This window comes from Panthera pardus, unplaced genomic scaffold (assembly GCF_024362965.1).
Source record: "Panthera pardus isolate Hobbes unplaced genomic scaffold, ASM2436296v1 HiC_scaffold_13, whole genome shotgun sequence".
Classification (NCBI taxonomy): domain Eukaryota; kingdom Metazoa; phylum Chordata; class Mammalia; order Carnivora; family Felidae; genus Panthera; species Panthera pardus.
The window spans coordinates 102,258,331-102,280,050 of record NW_026526688.1 but is presented as its reverse complement, the minus strand read 5'-3'; the positions used below and the strand labels follow the sequence as shown (position 1 = coordinate 102,280,050).

The 21,720-nt window shown below is 35.9% G+C and overlaps 3 protein-coding genes and 1 long non-coding RNA gene across 6 annotated transcripts in view; 2 read left to right on the top strand and 2 right to left on the bottom strand.

Moving 5' to 3' along the window:
* Positions 1-5,779, top strand: part of EXOSC9 (exosome component 9) — a 12,205-nt gene extending 6,426 nt beyond the window's left edge. Inside the window, exons 8-12 of one of the 2 annotated variants that reach the window (XM_019418868.2) lie at positions 1,045-1,133; positions 1,841-1,987; positions 2,752-2,930; positions 5,182-5,260; positions 5,632-5,779. In XM_019418868.2, coding sequence (XP_019274413.1) covers positions 1,045-1,133; positions 1,841-1,987; positions 2,752-2,930; positions 5,182-5,260; positions 5,632-5,716 — 579 coding nt within the window. In that variant the 3' untranslated portion in view covers positions 5,717-5,779. Of the gene's footprint in view, positions 1-1,044; positions 1,134-1,840; positions 1,988-2,725; positions 2,931-5,181; positions 5,261-5,631 lie in introns of those variants that run through there. The other variant, XM_019418881.2, reaches the window with a different exon arrangement.
* On the bottom strand, positions 5,257-12,674 carry CCNA2 (cyclin A2). The gene is made up of 8 exons (XM_019418883.2): positions 12,132-12,674; positions 11,112-11,355; positions 9,485-9,597; positions 9,063-9,286; positions 7,988-8,195; positions 7,459-7,572; positions 6,885-7,018; positions 5,257-6,515 (listed from the first exon to the last, which is right to left on the bottom strand). The coding sequence occupies exons 1-8, from the start codon at positions 12,342-12,344 to the stop codon at positions 6,467-6,469; spliced, it is 1,299 nt and encodes a 432-aa protein (XP_019274428.1). The 5' UTR covers positions 12,345-12,674; the 3' UTR covers positions 5,257-6,466.
* On the top strand, positions 12,668-21,720 carry LOC109248862 (uncharacterized). The gene is made up of 4 exons (XR_002072293.2): positions 12,668-12,803; positions 14,619-14,678; positions 18,992-19,060; positions 21,253-21,720. It is a non-coding gene; the product is annotated as an uncharacterized LOC109248862 (long non-coding RNA).
* BBS7 (Bardet-Biedl syndrome 7) overlaps positions 13,509-21,720 on the bottom strand; it is a 36,618-nt gene continuing 28,406 nt past the window's right edge. For both annotated transcript variants that reach the window (XM_019418842.2, XM_019418853.2), the window contains 5 exons: positions 20,625-20,789; positions 17,337-17,446; positions 17,117-17,220; positions 16,862-16,985; positions 13,509-14,744 (listed from right to left, as the gene is read on the bottom strand). In XM_019418842.2, coding sequence (XP_019274387.2) covers positions 14,611-14,744; positions 16,862-16,985; positions 17,117-17,220; positions 17,337-17,446; positions 20,625-20,789 — 637 coding nt within the window. In that variant the 3' untranslated portion in view covers positions 13,509-14,610. The remainder of the gene's footprint in view (positions 14,745-16,861; positions 16,986-17,116; positions 17,221-17,336; positions 17,447-20,624; positions 20,790-21,720) is intronic.

Below are 21,720 nucleotides of genomic sequence, written 5' to 3'. Positions count from 1 at the left end.
ACAGTTCTCTTCTTTTTAGAAGCTTTTTCTTGTTTAACTAAAATCCATCAAGGATGTTTTCAATGTTTGATTCTAGGGTATGTTAGAATCTGGTTTCAATATTATCATTATGTTCCTTTGGTGGCTGCAAGGGATCCTCCTTTCTTCCTTCCTGCTCCATTTATGGCCGTCCAGAGTCTAGCCCTTCTATGCAGAGGAACACTTTTTTCCTTCCAGTGAGGAAAGAGATTCATATCCCTATTCAAAAAAAAAGTGTCCAAAAAGTAGAAATTAGGTAAAAAAGATAGTTTTACTCTCAGAAGTTGGGTACAATAAGCAGTAGTTCTCAAATACAGCTACATATCAGATTCACATGGAGGCTTTTAGAAGATAGATCAACATATAGCATATAGCACAGGTGGGGCAGAGGCTGCTTTAGTTGGAATTCCAGTTATGCCTTATACTAACTGATCTTTTACAAATGATTTAATATCTTTGTGCCTTGGCTCCGTTATCTGTAAAATAGGGAATACTGACACCTTGTTAAAAAAGAATGTAGTAAGTACACATAGATATATTGCACTGTGTAACATTTCTTAAGTATGCTGTAAATGTTAGTTTCTATTACCATTATTAAGACCATTACCAGATCCCTATTTCCAGAGATTCTAATCCATTAGGTCCCTGAGGTCTTGGAATCTCTGCTTTATAGAAGTTTCCCTGGGGACACTGTAGCCATGACTTGAACTTGTGCTTTGTGGATCACTCACTCACACAGCAAGGTAGTTAGTGCATCCCTGAGTATATAATATATGTCTGTGGCCTTTTCAGTGGTATCTTTTACACTGTCAGGGAAGTTTTTGGTCTGTTTTCTTAATATGATAATCCTTCAGATATTTTAAAACAATGCTCACATTTTGCATTAATTTGTGTTTACATTGTATTTTCATATTTGAAAAGGTCAGGCTTATAAAGGTAGAAAAACTGTTCTCATATGCATAGTTTTGTTAGAGAAAGCTATGTAGTTTGGTGTCTTTAAATAACAGAATTCACTTTTATAAATAGGTATTGAGATGTAGTAAAATAGCTGGTGTGAAAGTATTGGAAATTACAGAGCTAATACAGAAGGCTTTGGAGAATGACCAGAAAGTTAGGTAAGTTTAATTTTTTTAGAACTAAACGTTCTAATCTATTATTTTTAATAGATTTTTCCATTAATGACTTTTCTTGCACAAGGGTAACCATGTAATTTTCACACTCCATCGTCCATTATTTGTTAATCTAATTTGAATATACATACTACTTAATATTTTTTGAAAGTTGATGGAACTGTTATATTGTATTCTAATTTAAACATAATCTGTATTGAGAAGCCACAGAATATTTTTCTATAAAAAAATGAACACTTTTTTCAGAAAAAAGAATCTAGTAGCCCAAATTAACAGAAGGAACACAAACTGGGGTTGGTTACCATCTCTGTTTCCTACTGTGTGACATTAAGCAAGATCTATAACTTATCACTTCAGTATTCTATAATATGGGAGGTAATACCTATTTGGTTAATACCTATTGGTAGAACTGGTTTGAAGATTCGATAACAATATACTTTTAAGCACTTAGCATTTGCCTGGCACATGGTTCAGTAAATGGTAATTATAGTAACTTTTTTATTTCTATTGATAAGCATAATAAATTGGTGAGGTTAAGTTAGTCAAATAGCTTTTTTCTAATTTTTCTCCTCCATCAAAAGGATAAAATGGTTAACTTTTCCCTTCCTGTTTTCTCTTCCCTCTCTCATTCCCCCCTTTTCACTTCTCTTCACCCCCAAATACAAAAAAACCAAAAAAAAACACCCACACAGGAAAGAAGGTGGCAAGTTTGGCTTTGCCGAGTCTATAGCAAGCCAAAGAATCACAGCATTTAAAATGGAAAAGGCCCCTATTGATACCTCTGATGTGGAAGAGAAAGCAGAAGAAATTATTGCGGAAGCTGAACCTCCTTCAGAAGTGTATCTTTATTGGGTGGTTTTTTCAGGAACAGAATTCATGTCATTTTTGGCGTCATTAGGTATATGGGAAGGTGTGCATACTGAAGTTTGTTTTCTGAAACACTGCTTTGTTAGAGAAAGCATTTAAGATACAAGATAGTGATTAGTTATATTAAGTCCTTGGTGTAACATCCACCTCTTTAGCTATCCTACAAAAACAAGAAATAATCTATCTTAACGAATTCGCACCATTTTATTTTCCTTTGGAAAATGTTTTTCATTTATTTTGAGAGACAGAGGAAGCAGATGAGGAGCGCGAGAGAGAATCCCAAGCAGGCTCCACACTGTCAGCACAGATCCCTATATGGGGCTTGAACTCATGAACCAAGATTATGACCTGAGCCAAGATCATGACCTGAGCCGAAGAGTCGGACACTTAACTGAGTCACCCAGGTGCACCTGGAAAATTGTTCTTTAATCTCAATGGCATGGTCAAGCATTTTATATACTATAAACATTGTTCTTGGAAATTATTTATTCATCCAATTGCCAAATTTATTACTACAACTGTTAAAAGCCAGTATGTCTTGTTGTTTCTCACCATTGTTTCCATAAAATCTTATGTGAGTTACATGTTTTTTTCTTTATTGGTCAGCCATCCCATAGCCTAACTATTAGTAAAATTTTTACATACAAACTTGAGGAACACTTCAGTCTTGAAACCTTTATTCTCATCTTTTTTAACACTGCATCAAGTAGCAGTAAAGTTTTCTTAACTTGTTACGTGTTTCTAAACCTGTGCTTTGGACTCCTGGAACTGCCCAAATTGGAGAGGGAATAGAAAACTCCTGGGGTGATCTTGAAGACTCTGAGAAGGAAGAGGATGATGGTGGCAGTGATGAAGCTATCATTCTTGATAGTATAAAAATGGACACTAGAGAAGTCTCCAATATTGGAAGTCAAGGTAGGTAACACTTTATTTACGGCTTTTATGTAATACATGTGAATCTTCCTATTGTAGGGATCTTATTTTTGTATTAGCAGTTCTTTTTTTAAAGGGGCTAAATATTTTGTGATTTAAATTTCAGTTAAGCTGTTGATGCTAAACTACTATATTACTCCAGTTCTTTCCTAAAACAATGTGCTTATCTTTGTGGAGTAGTGGTATTTTGGTATGTAGTGGCATTTTTAATAATTTTTTTCTTTTGTATGTATATCTGAGCCAGTTTTAAAGGAGGGCTTTTCTTTTTTTTTTTTTTTTTTTTCAACGTTTTTTATTTATTTTTGGGACAGAGAGAGACAGAGCATGAACGGGGGAGGGGCAGAGAGAGAGGGAGACACAGAATCGGAAACAGGCTCCAGGCTCCGAGCCATCAGCCCAGAGCCTGATGCGGGGCTCGAACTCACGGACCGCGAGACCGTGACCTGGCTGAAGTCGGACGCTTAACCGACTGCGCCACCCAGGCGCCCCAAGGAGGGCTTTTCTTAAAGATTGCATTACTACATGCTGTTTTTCCTTTGTAGTTTCTAGACTCAAACATAAAAAGCCCATATCGTAACGTCTGTTAGAGTAGTACTTTCCAAATAGAACTTTCTGTAATGTTAGGAATGTTCTATATGTACACTGTTCAATAAATATAATAGCCACTAGCCACATGCAGATACTGAGCATTTGAACTGTGGTTTGTGACACAAGAATTTTAAATTTTAATTTTAGTTAAAATTAAATAGCTGTATATGGCTATTGTATCAGAGTGGTATTAGAACATACAAAACTCTAGAATTACCTGGAATACTGTAGAACTGAAGAAAATTGTTTTTAACCTGTGGTTATTTTTACTGTTAGGAAAGTCAGTTTCTTGCTTGGCCCATAATAATCGCAAAATTTTTTTTTTCTTAATGTAGTAAAAACAAATCATACAAGTTTGGATGTAGGAAGTAGGCTGGCGGAGAACTAAAGGGTGTATTTACTAAATCTGGCTGAAAAAAATAGTGAAGGGGATACTGTTTATGTATATAATATGCATAGCTGCCTACTGTCAAGGAATGAAATTATTGCCTATAAACATTGCTAAGAGCCTGCTAGGGTTTTTATAAGGAAAAAAAAAATCCCCATTGATTGGGACCCTTAGGTATTTATTTACTGTATTTTTACACCAAGATAAGCTGCTTGAATGCAGGGACTGTGAATGAATCGTTAGAATTTCATGTCATTGCATATAGATCAGCCACGCTTTTAAATGCTGCATAGAATTGTAGGTTTGACAATAACTAGGTTGGCCTAATCATTCCCTTATTGATAAATGTTACCACTTTCTGTTATAGTGCTCCAGTAGCAGTAGGCATCCTTGCATATGCCTCTTTATATATTTGTGAAATATTTTTCTAAGATTAATAAGGTTAATGCTAAACACTCAGTTGCTGCTTTGAAGAATAGTATTTTCAACTGAATAATCAAAGTGAACCTAAGATAATTGGGAGGATAAAGCAGGTAAAGCCTTTCTGAAGCCTTTCTCCTTGTGGTAGACGAGAAACTAACTGAAAACTCAAAGACTTGATATGCCAACTGGGAAAAGGGTTAATTCACATTTTATATATATCGTTCATTAACTAAGGCTTAGGAGAAAAACTGGTCAAAGATAAAGAATACAAATGGCCAGTAACATATTTCATAGGCAACCCTAGTAGTAACAAAGGAAATAAATTCAAGGCAAAAGGGGATGTTTTCTGACTACTGTATTAGGCAATATTAAAAATGTCACCATTGGCAAGTGTGAATAGGAAGATGGATTCTTCATATACTTATTTCTCAGGGTATAAATTGGAACAGTATTTTTGCAGAATTTAGCAAAATATCTTTTAGAATGTGTATGCCTTTTGACCCAATAATTCTGCTTCTAGGTATTTTCCTTCCAGTGTTGTTTCTAATAGAAAGTTATATAGATTTTTTTCTCTTATTATGACATGTATGAAATGTAATTATATTGAACACATATAATTGTCATGTAATTACAGAATTTTTAGGAAATAAAGTAATGTTATTTTTCAGAGCTCCAAGGAATTACTTAAGGAAAAGAACCAAGTAGTTCTGTAAGCCTCCACTCAGAGTAGTTTGGGATATTTGTACAGAAATAGAATGTTAGAACTGCTGACCTAAACCCATGTGGAAAATTTCCAAGAGATTATTTATATTGTTTCCTTAACATTTTCTTAAGATGCCCCCATAGTACTCTCAGACAGTGAAGAGGAAGAAATGATCATTTTAGAACCAGACAAGAATCCAAAGAAAATAAGGTAACAAGTTTCTGATTTATTTCAAGTGTATACACATACTCAAGACTTTTCTGGTTTTATTCTCATCTTATCCTACTATAAACAGACACCCCCTTTTTAATTTGAAATCCAGCTGTTCTTTCTGTGGTTTCTTCAAACTGAGATTTAAAAACATTAGGACCTAATTCTATAAAACTGGATTACTTTTAAAGTAATACTGCATTTTATTCTCATAGTTGGCAAGTGTTCTATATTCTACTGGAAGAAATAAGGCCTCCTATTTTGGTAATCCAAAATTAACGAGCAAAATATTATGAGTGTGGCAAACCACCCATGGTATCAGCTTGTAGTGCTAATACTGTTAGTAAACTGTTAATTTATTTTATTCACAGAACACAAACCATCAGTGCAAAACAAGAAAAAGCACCAAGTAAAAAGCCAGTGAAAAAGAGAAAAAAGAAGAGAGCTGCTAATTGAAGCTCACATAGTTGTATATTTGTGTATATAACTATTAAAAGGATATTTATTCAGTGCTAATAACTCTGGGTATTTTTCTCTTCACAAATCCATTATAAAATCTAGTCAATTCCATAATAGTTTTTTACATTATGCTTTAAAATAAACCTTTTGGACAACTTAACAGGTTTTAAATAACTGTCACTTCAGTAAAGTGTAAAAGTTGATGAGGAATGAAAAAGCATTTTCATAGTGTGTACAAAGAGCTGAAAGATTCTCAGGATCATCACAACAGATAAATAAGCACAGATTTATTCCAGATATGCTTGGATTATGCGCAAGTCACCAAATTGATCCAGTGGCTTAGGAAAATGGATGCTCAAACTTTTATCCCTTTTCCTACACAAGAGAAGCCTTCCCAGTCCCCTTCTATAGTAAATGAAATTAATTTTTCTGAGTGATACCGTAGTCAAATCAAATTTGACTTACAAAACCAAATTTTCTAAATCCATTTATTCTTATTCTTATTGTGCTGACAGCTGGCATCATTAATACTTTAAACCACTTAAAATTAGCCAAATATCTCAGATAGTTACATGTACAAAAGATATACAAATTAAAACCATTTAAAAAGTAATAGATACCATAATTTGTACTTGACCCTAACTTCTGTATTCAGAAATGATTGTAAAGATTAAAACCTTAGAAAAAACTGTACACCATATACTTGGAGTGATTTACATCTTAGAAAGCAAAGGCAGTCTTTCACTGTTACACATTTAGTGTCTCTGGTGGGTTGAGGAGAGAAACACCATGATACCTGGAAATAGGGAAAAAAAAAAAAAAAAACAACTGTAAATATTCATTGGGTAAAGGGGCTCATGGAATGATACATATACTAGGAACTCAAAAATCCTGTTTGTATGCTGACTGAGTTAATGGTTATACAATCATTGTCTGGTCCACAAAACATGCACGCATACCCGTTCCTCTCCCCTCTTTTCCCTCAAATGCAGGACAGAAAGGGTAACTACAGCATACTCAGAACACCTGGCCTGCTAAGAGAACAGTTTCTTAGGGAGGCTGTGTCTGTTTTGTGAATCCTTTGATAAAGTTAAAATGTCAGGTGTCCCAGAATCATGCAATAGCCTGGAAAAGCAAGCTTCTTTAGTATCATGTTAATTCTTACTTTGAACTTTTATACTTTTCCCTTATTGACTGTTGTGCGTGCTGTGGTGCTCTGAGGTAGGTCTGGTGAAGGTCCATGAGGCAAGGCTTAAGACTTTCCAAGGTATATCCAGTCTTTTGAACTAAAGATTCAGGCTGCAGAGAAGTGGGTAGAGAAGCACTGAGTTTTGTTTTTAGGAACAGACACCAAACATAATGAGTTAGTAGTTGGCATTAAGCTGGAGTTTCGTTAAATTTCAGGGCCAACACCTCCAGCTAAGAAATCTAGTTTTCTCAAGTCATTATTCCATCTTTTATGCTGACTTTGGTCAATTTTTACTACTTTCCCTGCCAGCAGCAGGTCTTATGGCCTGATCCTTTAAGCACACCTTTCAAATCCAAGTAATAACTAAGCTTTCTACCTAACAAACATACATTACTAAATAGGTAAGACACTTTAAACAGTGCAGATTTTTTGAAGTTTTTCCAGGTTAGTACCTCTAGACCACCATCTCTTGTATAGGACAATTATCTGACTTAACTGACACAACTATTTAAGTTGCAAGGCAGAAGTGTGAAGACATCGAAATACATACCCAGCTTTGTCCTGTGACTGTGTAGAGTGCTAAATGAAACGCTGCTGCAGCAATAACTGATGGCAAATACTTTAGGTATGGGTCAGCATCTATCAAACTTAATTCTCCCAAAAACTGCAATGAAAATGTAAATATACTTTATGATCACAAGAGCTCTAGAATTCAAACCTCAAATCCTTGCCTTCTGTCCTAATATTTTCCTGTTTTTAAGACTGGCTCTATGGCAACCATAGGAAAAAAAAATTGTCACAGCCCTTATCCATTATCTTAGTGTTTTGCTCCATCTTCATCCTGTATTTTTTCCTCTTTTAATAATTTTTAAAACTCTTCTGGCTACCATTTCCCAAGACTCAATCCTCATTCCACTACTCCTAGTTACTTTCGAATTCATGTTACCTTTCACCAATGGTAGGTTCTCTTTATACTATAGCATTAACTTGTCCCCTAAATACTAAATCCCTTGACCAAAGCTATGTAATTAAACTGTGTGACCTAAGAATCTTCATTCAACAAAATGAAAAGAACTTACCATTGCTAAACTTTCAACTTTGCAGTTGGCAGACTGCTGATGCAGAAAGTATTGGGTAAGAAATTGATTTACTGTTGGTGCAGCTAGGTCAAAAGCAAGCACTTTCAAAACTAGATGCTCCATTCTCAGGACTTGTTTCTTGGTATAGGTATCATCTGTAATGTACACAAACTCTGCTACTTCTGGGGGGTATATTTCTTCAAACTTTCTACAATGAAAAAAGTTTTAAGTAATCAGTCTTTCCAAAAGAGAAGCAAGCTGTTTATCTAATTCTGAAATCGCTTTAGCAGAATACATGGAATGAGTCCCAAACCTACACTCCACCAGTTGCCTGTTTCCACTGATTTTGACCATTACCAGCAGAGACTAGATAGATGCTAACTGAAAGACCCAAATCAATACAGGACTCGTGGGACATCTGTCCCAATGCAGTCAAATAAGAGGCCTAAGAGTTCCCAAGATGGTAACAATCCCAGAGTTCAAATAAATGAAAATTTAGGAAATTCTTAGAAAAATAAACATTTTTAGTTTTTAAATCTAATTTCCATGTCTTAAGAAGATATGATTTTATGCCAGAAAGCACTTTTTGATGGAAGGAACCACACTTTTTTAAATTTGGTAATCTAGTCCAAGTGTATTAAAAAGTAGCCAGTCGGGGCGCCTGGGTGGCTTGGTCGGTTAAGCATCCGACTTCAGCTCAGGTCATGATCTCACGGTCCATGAGTTCGAGCCCCGCATCGGGCTCTGTGCTGACAGCTCAGAGCCTGGAGCCTGTTTTGGATTCTGTGTCTCCCTCTCTCTCTGCTCCTCCCCTGCTCGTGCTCTATCTCTCTCTCTCTCAAAATAAATAAACATTAAAAAAAAGTAGCCAGTCTCCATCTTTAAGGTACCCTGGAATCTAGATCTGGGAAAATTAATATCCTAAACTAGTTTCCACACTGTTTCATGCTGCTACCCCTAAAGTAGCTTCCAACTCTGCCTTGTGTATATTAAAATGTCAGTGTTAAAAATCACAACCTCTTCCTTACACAGAAAGGTACCAATCACTTAATCCAACAAACCAAGTTGGACTTACGAGGCTAACAGCATAGCAGCAGTGCCCACAAGCTGAAGTTTTCCTCTCAACACAGACATCGATGAAAGGAACCTATCAATGTAGTTCACAGCCAAATGCAGGGTCTCATTCTGTAGTTTATATTCTTCTCCTACTTCAACTAACCAGTCCACAAGGATAGCCCTCATACTGTTAGTGATGTCTGGCTGTTTCTTCATGTAACCCACTTTAGGCTTACATTTAACCTGTTGAGACAGTTACTTAGTATAATATTAAAATTACAATTAGATTATTCTACCATTAACAAAGATGCCACATACCAGAAACATCAGTATAACATTAGACTAATTCACCACCAGTTAAGGAACTTAAAAACATCCTCTCAGTTTCATTTTGCCACAATGAGTAAAACCGTATAAAAATTGGATTCAGAGAGCTGTTACCTCCATTTCCCTAAGGTATGTGTGAATGTCCTCATGGTAGTCTGGGACTTCATTGACACTCATTGGCTTTTCATCGTCTAATACAATTGATATGTCCATAGTATGTGGTGACTCTGGGAGAATACAGAAGTTATGATTAAGTTCATTGTTTAATTTTCTAATTAATAGCCAAAACTGCCCTTGTAAGGAGTCCCATATGAAAGCATTTATTTCATCCAACTAAAAAGGGCTGTTCATGAAAAAGTACAAAGAATAGTTCACTGTGGTTTTAGTACCCCCTCTCCACTTGGTTTTAATCAATAAGAAAAAATACTAATAGGCCACTAAAAGGAAAATGAGTTTGAAGATCAAGTACTATGTTAATATTCATATTCCATGAGAAATAAGAGCAGATGGCACAGTGATTCTGTTAGGACTGAGTTAAAATCCAAAACAGTCTGGAGATAGTATGTAGTATTTATCCTGAGAGTTTGCAGACCCCAAAGTCTGACATATTCAAAGTACAATCTAGGCACTAACTAAGAAGCAGTGCTTCTATGAGTGTATGAATGAGAAAATGAGGTTTGTTACAAGCAGTTCAAACAAATTAACACTACAATCAACAAGTGATTCATGTCTGTAACTTTAAATTATCTTTTAAGGCAAAGAATATCATTAATTATTCTTTTCACTTCAGGGTTCGCTTTGAGGTTAAAATTTGTGGCAAACTTTAAATAAAAATACAAACTTTACTTTATTTCCAAAAGATTTTCCTGCGATTTCTAGACCACTTCTCACAGTAGAACTAGAGACTAAACTTAATGAGTTGCCCAGTGACTCAGCAGACCTATGGTAAAGAAGTTGCATAAACTGTTGGCAGAGCTGTCTTTATAGCAGCTACTTTTATGTTTATGTGGTTAAGTGCAAAGCCATGGTTCAATGCTTGACTTACAGTAGAATAATGTCCCTCTCTGGTATCAGACTGGATTTACAGAAACAAAATTTTAAAGCTATAACAGACGGGTGCCTGGGTGGGTCAGTTAGTTAAGCATCCGACTTCAGTTCAGGTTACGATATCACCATTCGTTCAAGCCCTGCATCAGGCTCTGTGCTGACAGCTCAGAGCCTGAGGCTGCTTCGGAGTCTCCCCCTCTCTGCCCCTTCCCTGCTCACGCTGTCTCTCTCTCTCTCAAAAATAAATGTTACCTTAAAGCTGTAAGAGATGTTAGATATCACAATATTGAAAGCTGCATCCTTTTCAAATACTCTGAGTGGTATGTACAAAGTGAGTCTTATGAATACAACTGAAATCTATTCGTTCATAAATGTGCTAAGGATCAAGTAAGAAAATGTCTTAAAGTACAAAATAGCATTAATGCAGCCTATTTTTTAGTTAAAGAAAGAGATTATTATTATTATTTTTTATTTTAGAGTGTGGGAGTGAGCTGGGGAGAGGGGCAGAAAGGATCTCAAGCAGGCTCCGTGCTCAGCAGGGAGCCCGGTATGGGACTTGATCCCACAACCCTGGGATCATGGCCTGAGCCGAAATCAAGGGTCAAAAGTTCAATCCAGTGAGCCACCAGGCTCCCCCAGTGTATTTAATAATTACGATTACATTGATTTGATACAGATGTTCTTTAAAACTTACCAAAACTACCATCCATTGGATAATCCAGAGGTACCAGTGGTTTTCTTGGTCCAGATAAAGTAATGGCTGAATTAAAAGCCAGGACATTTTCATGTTCTGTTTTTTTAGATTCAGCTGGCCTCTTTTGAGTCTCTTCTTCTGCTTCATCCACATGAATGGTAAATGCAGGCTGTTTACTGTTTGCTTTCCAGGGAGGAACAGTGACATGCTCATCATTTATAGGAAGATCCTTAAGAGGTGCAACCTAAAAAGAAATAAATATTTGGCTTTGAGCCTGTTGAATGGAGTTTTGGTTTCTTCCCCTTATGGGTCTCAGTGTCTGCTTTTTACTCCCAAATACTCAGGAAATTAAACTGGGGCAAAGTCCATGCGGTAAAGTTTGAGTGGCTGAAGAAAGGGATGTTTAAATTCGTTACAGGCATTCCTACATAAGTTATAAAAAGAGTCACACTAAGTGGAAGATACAAAACTAATCAAGGCCATAAGATGGGTGGAGGGGCAGGCTGAGAAATGACAAGTTTAGGAGAGCCGGCAAAGAGGTGTCGGTTCACTACTTTCGCCCAAGGGTGGAGCAACCGAGCAAATCCGGCAAAATGGCGGAATTTACTAAAAGCAAAGTATTTTTTATACCCTTTCTTAAAGTTGAGGTAATCTTAACCATATGGAGAGGGGAAGGAGGTCCAGATACTAGGGCAGGGCCTGGGGTTTAAAGCGGCGAGAAAAGCGCGGACACACGTAGGACTTGATTAGGGTTTGGTTTGACTCCCATTATCTATAGAAAAACATCCCCAATAAACAGCAGACAGGCAACATAACACAGCTGGCGAAGAGAGCAATGGGGGAGAAGCTATTAAGTGGCATCCCACACGCCAGAAAACTAGGGATCAAGGTGACTCAAGACCCAGGACTCCCTTTAAAAAAGCTCGGAAGATGCTTTCTTGCCACGCTCCTCGGCCTGCTAAACCTCGTGCAAAACTCCCGCTCGGCCCACCCTCCTGCAGATACCGCTCATCTCTTTACCCGTCGTGTCTTGGGCCTCTGCTGCGGTGCTGGAACGCGCGGATTCCCAGCCTTGAGTACGGCCAGCCCGGCACGAGTGCGGGGCTGCTGGGCGGGCGCCACCTTCTCAGGGTTGATGTTCTCCTGGTCCTCTTGGAGCTCCGTATGCTGCAATGTTAGCAGCGCCGAGCCCGCCTCGCGGGACGCAGGCCCCGGCGCGGAGCTGCCCAACATCACTGCTCCCGGGGTCGCGGCAGAATCAGCCTGGGGCGCCTAGCGGCGTGTACTCCGTCCCGCCGACCCCAACAAGAAACGCTCCCGCCGTAGCAATCCGCCGCAGCCCGGGCCAGCCTGCCCGCTTGAGATCACGGAGTTCCAAGTAAGTTGAGAAAGGCGTAGGCAGGAACTGCCGGGCGTGGAGGGCTAAAGACGCCCCCGAGATGTCGCGAGCAGCCCGCCGGAGCGGCGGCTGTTCATGCAGTTCAAGTATCCCGCGACTATTGAAATGAGCCAATGGAAAGGGCCGACGCCCGTGACGTCACTCTAGGCGACACAGTCGCAAGCGAATGAAGGCGGCCGCGAAGGCCACGGAGCAGAGGGGGAGAAACGCCGAACGGCGGCGGGAGGGAAAACGCCTGCGCCGAGCGAAGAGGCGGGTCCCGAGTTTCTGGTGACTTTAAACTGGGCCACTAGGTGATCCCTGGGCTCTGGGCTGCCTCTTGGATAAACTGAGTTAAACTTAAGCAGTTATTAGTGAGCCACCCCAGTCGTTAGCTGTGGAACCTTCAGTTAGCCTGCCTGGTTTCCCAAGGTCTAAAATCTGACCCAGCCACTTACTGGCCTGGTAGTCGTGGACCAGTTATTTAATGTCTCTGATCCTCAGTTTTCTTATCTATTAATTGGGAGTCATGTCTACATGTCATACGGCTCTCATGATTATATAATGAGCATAAATCATTTACCCGCTGCTAACGTAATAACTGACATTCAAGTGGTAGACTATAATATCTTACCATTTAGGTGTTTCTTCAGTCATGCTTTTTAATTTATCTAATGAAGATGCAATTAAGTAAGGTGCCACTTTGAACTACTGTTGATATCTATATAATAAATACATATATATATGATACGCATCATATATACATATGATACATCATATATGATACATATATATGATACATCATATATATAACATATATATAAAAAAATAGTAATGTACTACAAGAAATTCAACTAGACAGTCACTGATTTTGATGAATATTTTGCCAAGCTGTGGCAGCCAACAAAAAGCACCAGTGAAATTCTAGTGACCTAGATATAATTATTTGTTCCATTTAGAAATGAAGGTTAAATGTAATAAAAATATGACCTTATTAAAAGAAAACTCTCAGTGATATGTGACTTTAACAAATTTTCAAATTTAATATACAAGGCTTGCATATAATAAATATAATGGTATATGATTAAGAAGCATTACTGTTTTCTGACAAATTCATGAATGTGCCCTTCTTGAAAACATAAAGAATAGCTTATTTCCATTATAATCTTTATGCCATTTTAAAACAACCTTTAAATACAATATTTCCCTGAATATGACAAAATGTAAATTAAGATTAATGAATAAAACTTCTGTATTCTGTAACCTTAAAGTCATATTTCCCTCCATATATGATAAAAAGGTAATCAGTGGATCCTAGTACAGGAAAATCTAAGAAGCCATCACTATTTCTGCACTATTCACATATAGGACATTTGTACAGCTCTACTGGTTACAGGACATCAAATTAAGATCCCTTCAATCTGTGCAAGCTCTGCTCATTTCCCTGGCCACTATTTATAGCACTGGGGCAACTCAAGCATTTCACAAACTGAGCATGGGTCATAAAAACATTACCTAGCAAAAGTGAAATCAGTTGCAAATCAATCTCAACTCCTAGAAAAAATAATTGGTAAGTTACTTCCACTAGTTAACAACGTATACAGTAACCAGGACACAAGCCAGGCAACAGAACTTGAAATCTGGTCCCAGTTTTACAAATAACAGCATGTCCTCTTTATCACTTAACCTCACAGAGAATTGGTTTTCTTATAGACTTGACAAAATAATATGTATTGTGAAGATCAGATGAAGTAATGTATGTAAAGACATTTTGAAAACTTTAAAGCAATTTATACATATGTGTAGCTTGTTATATATTTGAATAGATTTTTATTTTCCAAATATTTCTCAATTTAAAAGTTAAAATATCCACTTGCAAAAAATTCATTAACGTCCCTTATAATCATTCCACTTGTTTTAAAATAAAAATTCCTTTATTTTTAAAAAGCTCCATTTCTCAAAATTAGAAGCACTACTAAAAGAAGTCACATCTTAAATATTTTTAGATGATATTAAAAAGCATTTGAAATAAAAGTGTGTACAGTTAGCATGTCCTGTATTTCTGTTTTAACATACTTTGTTTAAAAAGACAACTCTGGAACTTTACCTTGTTTATATATTTCATGCAGCCTCAAAGAAAGCAATCAATGCATTTTGATCATAACTGTCCAGAATCTCCAGTAAAAGAGGTACTTTGGTTTTTACATTGGTGCCTTTGAACTTGAACTTATCTATGAAAAGATCGGTGATCATGCCTATAAAGAAAAATGTTAATTTCCTATCATTGATTAGTACTAATTTCTAACACAGTACTTAATGAAAGTAAGTTATTACTTGAAATTCTCTAAGCACGCATAATTGCATTATTTAATATACAAGGCTAAAGGGATTGATACTATAAACAATATTTATTTGGGGGATTTTCTTTTTAAAGTTTATTTTGAGAGAGAGATAGCCATCAAGCAAGCAGAGGAGGGGCAGAGAGAGGGAGAGACAGAATCCCAAACATGCTCCATGCTGTCAGTGCAGAGCCTGAAGTGGGGCTCTAACTCGTGAACTGTGAGATTGTGACCTGAGCCAAAATCAAGAGTCAGACGCTTAACCCCTGAGCCCATCCAGGTGCCCTTATTTGGGGGTACTTTAAGGCAAGTTTCAAAACATAAATCATTTGGCTAATAATCCTCTTAACAACTGGTTAAAAGCTACTGAATTCAGATAATTAACTGCTGGCCAGTTCTGAATTGCTTTTGGTATATATAACATCACAAGTGGTTTATTTTTCCCACCAAGCTGGCCATTTTGAGATAGTGTAGACAGATTCTGTTTTTAACAGCTGTATTTGAAATAAAATATTCCATCAATATATTGAACATTCTTGGGATTTATCCAAGACATGTTTCAGAATTTTTTGTATTTTAGAAAGATAATAAAAGGAATATACCATATATGGCATAATATCCAAGGGGAATAAGTGGCAACATCTGATAACAAAACAGAATAGTGTTTCTGCAACAAAATATGTGGATAAATATTCACATTAAGTGGAATAAAAATGACTATAAATAACCCCATGCCAGTTTAAGTAAGGTTTGTCATTAAATTATTAATTCAGATCGTGTCAAATTTGCTACCAAATGATTTATGAAACAAGCTTTAGTTTTCAAAGCTTTCTGGATTTTGGAACTGGTGGTGAGAGATGGTTTTTTGTACCACTCATCTTCATGTGTTTGTCATATTGTAAATATTAAGATATTAGATATTGTTATAGTTTGTGAGCAAGTCCCAGGGTAAAAAATAAATTCATTAGACAGGCTTAAGATCAGTGTGGATAGATGATACCAATTGACTCTAAAAGATCTGGCATAGCGCAAACAGCATGCAGTTTGGGGTGAGGAAGTTCTAATGCAGGCTTTGCCACTACAAATGTGACAACAAATTCTTTAGTCTCAGATTTCAATTTAAGAAAATGTAAAAAATGAAGATAACACCATCTATCTTGCAGAGTTGTTGTAAGGATTAAATATCCCAACTGATTAATAAAGATGTTATAAATCAATAGGTGTGCTATACACAGCAGGTCTTATATAAAGATTGCAAAATAAAAGAAGTTTTCCTTAAGCTGTTCCATTCTTCCTCTTTCTCTCCTTTCCTTCACATCTCCCTCTTGCTCTCACTGTTTTTCAAGACAATTTGTGAAACATCCAACATGTCACCACCAAGGCAAAAAGAGTTTTGAACTATAAATTTATAGCACAATGTATCATTTATTACATTTTGCCAAAAAAATACTAAATGCTGCATTTTGATATTTCATAGTATCAACAAAACCTGAAAATTATTTGTGTGAAATACAGCCTACATTTTAATGCTTCATAGGTTGGGGCGCCTGGGTGGCTTGGTCGGTTAAGCGTCCGACTTTGGCTCAGGTCATGATCTCACGGTCTGTGAGTTCGAGCCCCGCGTCGGGCTCTGTGCTGACAGCTCAGAACCTGGAGCCTGTTTCAGATTCTGTGTCTCCCTCTCTCTCTGACCCTCCCCCGTTCATGCTCTGTCTCTGTCTCAAAAATAAATAAACGTTAAAAAAAAAAATTTTTAATGCTTCATAGGTTATATTCACTTCACACCGGGTTTCTTCATGTACAGAAATTAATTTACTGCATTACACCTATTTCACTTTTTTACTTTCATTTTACCCAGTAAAAATATTAAATATGAAAACTAATTTGACAAAAAATTTGATGCAATAAACTAGCTGTCACTGGTTCATGAATGCTGTAATCTTTGCTTATCTTTCTGCCCATTTTCTCTCACATGATCCTTCGTAAACAGTAGGAAAGGAATATGGCAAAGTTTTCTAGAATAGTTCACTAACCGTAGAGTCTTTCCAGATGTGCAGGTTGCTTTTTGTATTCTTCCTGTAGGTGATCTGCCTCTTCTAGAATACAGCGATATTCTGGTATCAGAAAGTTTGTATTTCCTTCATGAACCTGCAATTCCTTATTTAAAATTAAAAACAGAAGCACTTTAATGTTCAAAATTCAATCCAGTGTAACTTTAAAGTCTTTACAATTTTAGAAATTCCATCACAATAAAACAATGATTGTGAATCCACGAAATACATACTTACTTTTAAAGCATCAATTAATTGCACTTTCTTAGCCAAAAGCAACTGGTACTCCAGCTTTGGGTGGATTAGCTTTAAAGTGTGTTTGACTGATACTTCATTTATCTCTAGAAGAAGTTGATCCAGACACAATTAGGTAAGTCACTTTGATCAGAAACATTGTTACTGTTAACAAAAATACCCCTCCAAAATAATTCATTTTTCTTTATTTTTTTTTTTTTACCGTACGATATGTTGAGGTTAATTTTCCTTTTTGTAGCTTCTTTAGAGAGCACATCTTTTAGGATGGATATAGTAGAAATGTTGTCAGATTTAAAAACTCCTTCTCCTTTCCTATAAAATTAATATATTTTTAAAAGAACAGCTTTAGAAGAAAATATAGTAACTAGGTCCAGTGAATACATATTTTCTGACTAGGAGCTGGTTTTTAAAATTCATTTGATTTTAGATCTCTTTATATACACATCACATTATTAATATAAAGCATATTTAAGTGTGTAAACTTTTATTATTCAATTCAAGTTCTGAACATAATTGTGAAACTAAACAAGATGTTAGATATATGCCTCTTAAACATGACAATTACCTATAAGTTCTTCCTTAAAGCATCTTTCTTTACTTTCACTAATAAAATTTCCAACAACTAACCCCATATGTATATAAAATGCATTTATAATTGCTTATTTACATGATTTTCTTTGATGTAATCACCCAAATCACAACATGACTACATTCTTCATTCTCAAAAGAAAGCTGATATTAAACCTAAGAGTAACATCTTTCATTCTTCCATGCCCATCATTTATTGTCACTTATTATGCACAGAGGACTCTTCATCTTCTTTACAGAACCATTTCTTTGTTCTCTTACCTTTCTCAATCCATATATAGTTGACCCTTGAACAATGTGGGGGTTGAGGTGCTGAACCCCTGCACACTCAAAAATCCGCATAGAACTTTTGACTCCTCAAAAACTTAACTAGCTGACCAGAAGCCTTACCAATAATATAAACAGTCCATCAACACATATTTTGTATGTTGTATGTATTATATACTGTATTCTTAAAGTAAAATAAAAAAATGTTACTAAGAAAATCATTAGAGAAAATACATCTACCATAATGTACTGTATTTATATATATATTAAAAAAAAAATCCACGTATAAGTGGTCCCATGCAGTTTAAACCTGTGTTGTTTGAGGGTCAACTGTAGTCTCACTGGCACTGGCCTCATCCCCATTTGTGGGACTTTCGAAGGAAGCATTTAGCAGTGTATTCCAACCTCATGGCTTTATACTGACACTCAATCCTGGAGCTTTTATTTGGAACTATTCAGAAAGAGAGGCTCTGGGATAGATGAAAAGATAGAAAACTGGATGGAATTGCTGGTAGCCACATGGCACTTATTTGAAAAGCCAAAAAAAAAAGACAAAAACAGAGCTGAGCAATGAAAAGAGACAGTTTTGATGATATCAGGTAAGCCAGGAATCCTGTTCTGCCTGAGGCAGATTACTACTAGGCTTTTAAGTTATATGAGCTAATAAATTCTTTTTATTTGGTTAAGTCTTCTTGTATTTGGTTCCTTCTTATGATAATCAAGTTTCCTAATTAATACATATACCACCTTTCATGTATTAAATGCTGTCTTTTTATTTGGTTTTCACACACACCAATAGTTTATATTCACTAGTTGTAGACAAATGCTAATTCTTTTTTCTAGAAAGGTGAATCCTACATACTATATTGATTTCAATTATGTTTTAAAAATCATATTTTCACTAGTATTTAATTTTAACTGATGATATTTAATTTTAAACACTTAACAGTACCTGGCACTGTAGAATGACTCACATGGTTTATCTTCTTTTAATCATCACAGCTCAACAAAGTGCTATTATTTCCGACCCCCAAAAAAGAAAACTGAAGCTCAGAGAGTTAAATAATCCAGGTAGATCAAATAGTTGGTGAGTCACAGAGCCATGATTCAAACCTAAGTATGTTTGCCTCCAAAGCACATGCTTCTATACTTTCTCCACATAAATGTATTTTATTTAGGCACCCAAAAAACATTCATTGAGCAAAGCCATGTGGTAGGTACTTGGAGGAAACATACAAAGATAATTAAGAAATTGACTCTGCCCATGAAGAGCTTAAAGTCTAATTTGAAGAAACAAGTTTACATAAAAATTATTATATACTTCAAACAAATAACAATAAATACCTAAGACAGGTAAGAATAAAATACTATGGGAACAGAAAAGAGAATCTCAAGGAAGGCTTCAAAATACAGCAACTGAGTTGAGCCTTGAAGGATAAGTAGAGTTTTGATTGTTAAGGAAAGAATACTTAAGGGCACAGAATGGGAAAATACAAAGGTATGCTATTATAATAATACAGAATATGCCAGGGGCATGTTGAATTGTCTGCTCTGATTAAAGTGTGAGGTTTACTGTGGTACTTCAGAACAGGAGTCATTATTACAGGTTTAGACACATGTAAGATCCCTTGGAGGGCAAAGTAAAACCTCAACAGAACTGATGCAAAAACAAAACAAAACAAAAACAGCTATACTGCTGGATACTTCTTGGTCCCAAAAGGCTGCATTCTGAGGTAAAATTATGTGTTCACTCCTATTTCCAGAATTTAGCATGGTAAAGTCTCAGCTAGGAAGCAAGAAGTAGAATAGCTCAATAATCTGTTTAGGGAGAGAATCCTAGACAGAGAGACAGGTATAAGCTCAAAGAGCAGATGTAGAGAAATCAGCCTTACCCAAGAAATAGGTCATTTCACATTCAAGAGACAGGAACAAAAGAGAAGGAAAATGTAGCCTCTACTATATTCAGAAACAGAAATTATAGAAGCCTATTGGAAATGAATGAGTAGTGACAGTAAAGGGGCAGGAGTGCAACTGGGAGCTTGAGAAGAGTGTAGAATATGACCTCTACCCTCAATATGATAGCTTCAAAACCCTGTACTGTTCTAAACTCTCAAGTTCTGAGCAATATTCTATTTTTGCCTAAAGAAATTCAATGGAATTTTTACTGAAACTAGAATAAATGAATCAATTTGGGGAAGTACTGCCATGTTTATGTCTTCAATTGATGACTACTGAATATATTACTCCATTTAATCAAGTCTTTTATGTCAATAAAATTTTAAAGTTTTCTTCATGTAAGTTCTGCATATTTCTAATAACAGATATTTCTGCAGATCTTATATGGATATTTTGTTATTGTTATTGCTACTCTGATAGGGTCTTTTCAAATCATTCAAATCATTTATTTTCTAACTGGTTATTGTTGGGAATAGGAAAGGTATTGATCTTTCATATTCGTCTGTATTCAAACATTTTTTTTAAATCATTAATTCTACTTGTTTTTCAATAGATTCTCTTGAACAGTATAGGTTTTCAGTCACATTATTTTCAAGTTATTCCTGCCTTAAAACAAATGAAAATTTAGAAGCTCTATTTATATAAAAACATTCCTGAACCAGTAATAAGTTTTATTTACCTGTAGGTACTTTCAAGTTGTGTATCCAGGAAGGTGTTCTGAAAATAAAATGTCACACATTCTCCTGCTGGAGGTTTCTCAGGGACTTCAGGCAGGCAAAAAACCACCCAGGAGTGAACTTCAGCAAAACTGAACTGGCCTGTTAAAGTCAGTGTATTCATGGGTCTGTAATTTAATAGTGGAGGTACACATTTGTGTGTAGGAATACATGGAGGTATTATATGTATACAACACATTAACAGAATTTTGCAATAGTAGTTAAACAAATATAAAAGTATATACAAATATAAACAAATATAAAAGTATAAACAAATATAAAAATATTAAATTTTCTTCAGATTAATATTAACCATAAGATAAATAAAATTTTCAATCTCATGGAAAAAAAGGAATGCTTACCTATATCTGTGCTTTAATGTTCAATTAAGCCTCCAATCATAACTGTTTCCTGTATCAGCAAGTTACTTACTTTTCCAAGTCTCTATTTCTCATTTGTAAAATGGGGACATTACTACCTGTCTTGCTTGCTGTAAGGCTTAAATGACAATGCATAAGCATCTAGTACAACATACAGCAGAGGGAAAATATTCAGTAATTGTTCATTTCTTTCCCTTCTCCTTCATTTAAGCTCATGGTCTCTCATCTCAGGAAAGAAAGTGAAAAACTACCAACAGGAAGATGCTTAAGTTGGACTGGAACTCAGAAATAACAGGGACTATCACAACCAATTGATTTGCCAATATTCCCTGAGGTGAAACAGAAAGGAAATATAACCTTTGAGGTTAATACTATAATAAGATCCTGTTCACAGAGAACTCAAGTGCTAAACAATATTTATTCACAACAGGTATTTGGGAGAGAGAACTGTTACTCTACTGAGATCAGAATGGTAATATATGAGAAAGATAGGAAAATCCAACTCAAATCAGCCTTTAAAAGAAGACAAATCTTATATTAAAAATATGAATCCACAGTGCTTAAATATTTAATTTTTAAAATGTACAAATAGCTACCAGATTTATACTATAAAATGAAAAGCAAGTTTATCTGTATCATGTAATATACTAAAAAATAAACTGCTCCCTCCTTTGTCCTA

Bases quoted from the DNA above. Each gene is read 5' to 3' on its own strand.
- CCNA2 (XM_019418883.2), bottom strand. From the start codon at position 12,344: ATGTTGGGCAGCTCCGCGCCGGGGCCTGCGTCCCGCGAGGCGGGCTCG. The intron at 7,019-7,458 runs GTATGTATTTCG...ACTTCTCTGCAG, and splicing joins CAGTCACAGGACAAAGCTGG to CCTGAATCTTTAGTTCAAAA. The intron at 6,516-6,884 runs GTAAGAATTAAC...CCCTATTTCCAG, and splicing joins GAAAAGTATAAAAGTTCAAA to GTATCATGGTGTTTCTCTCC.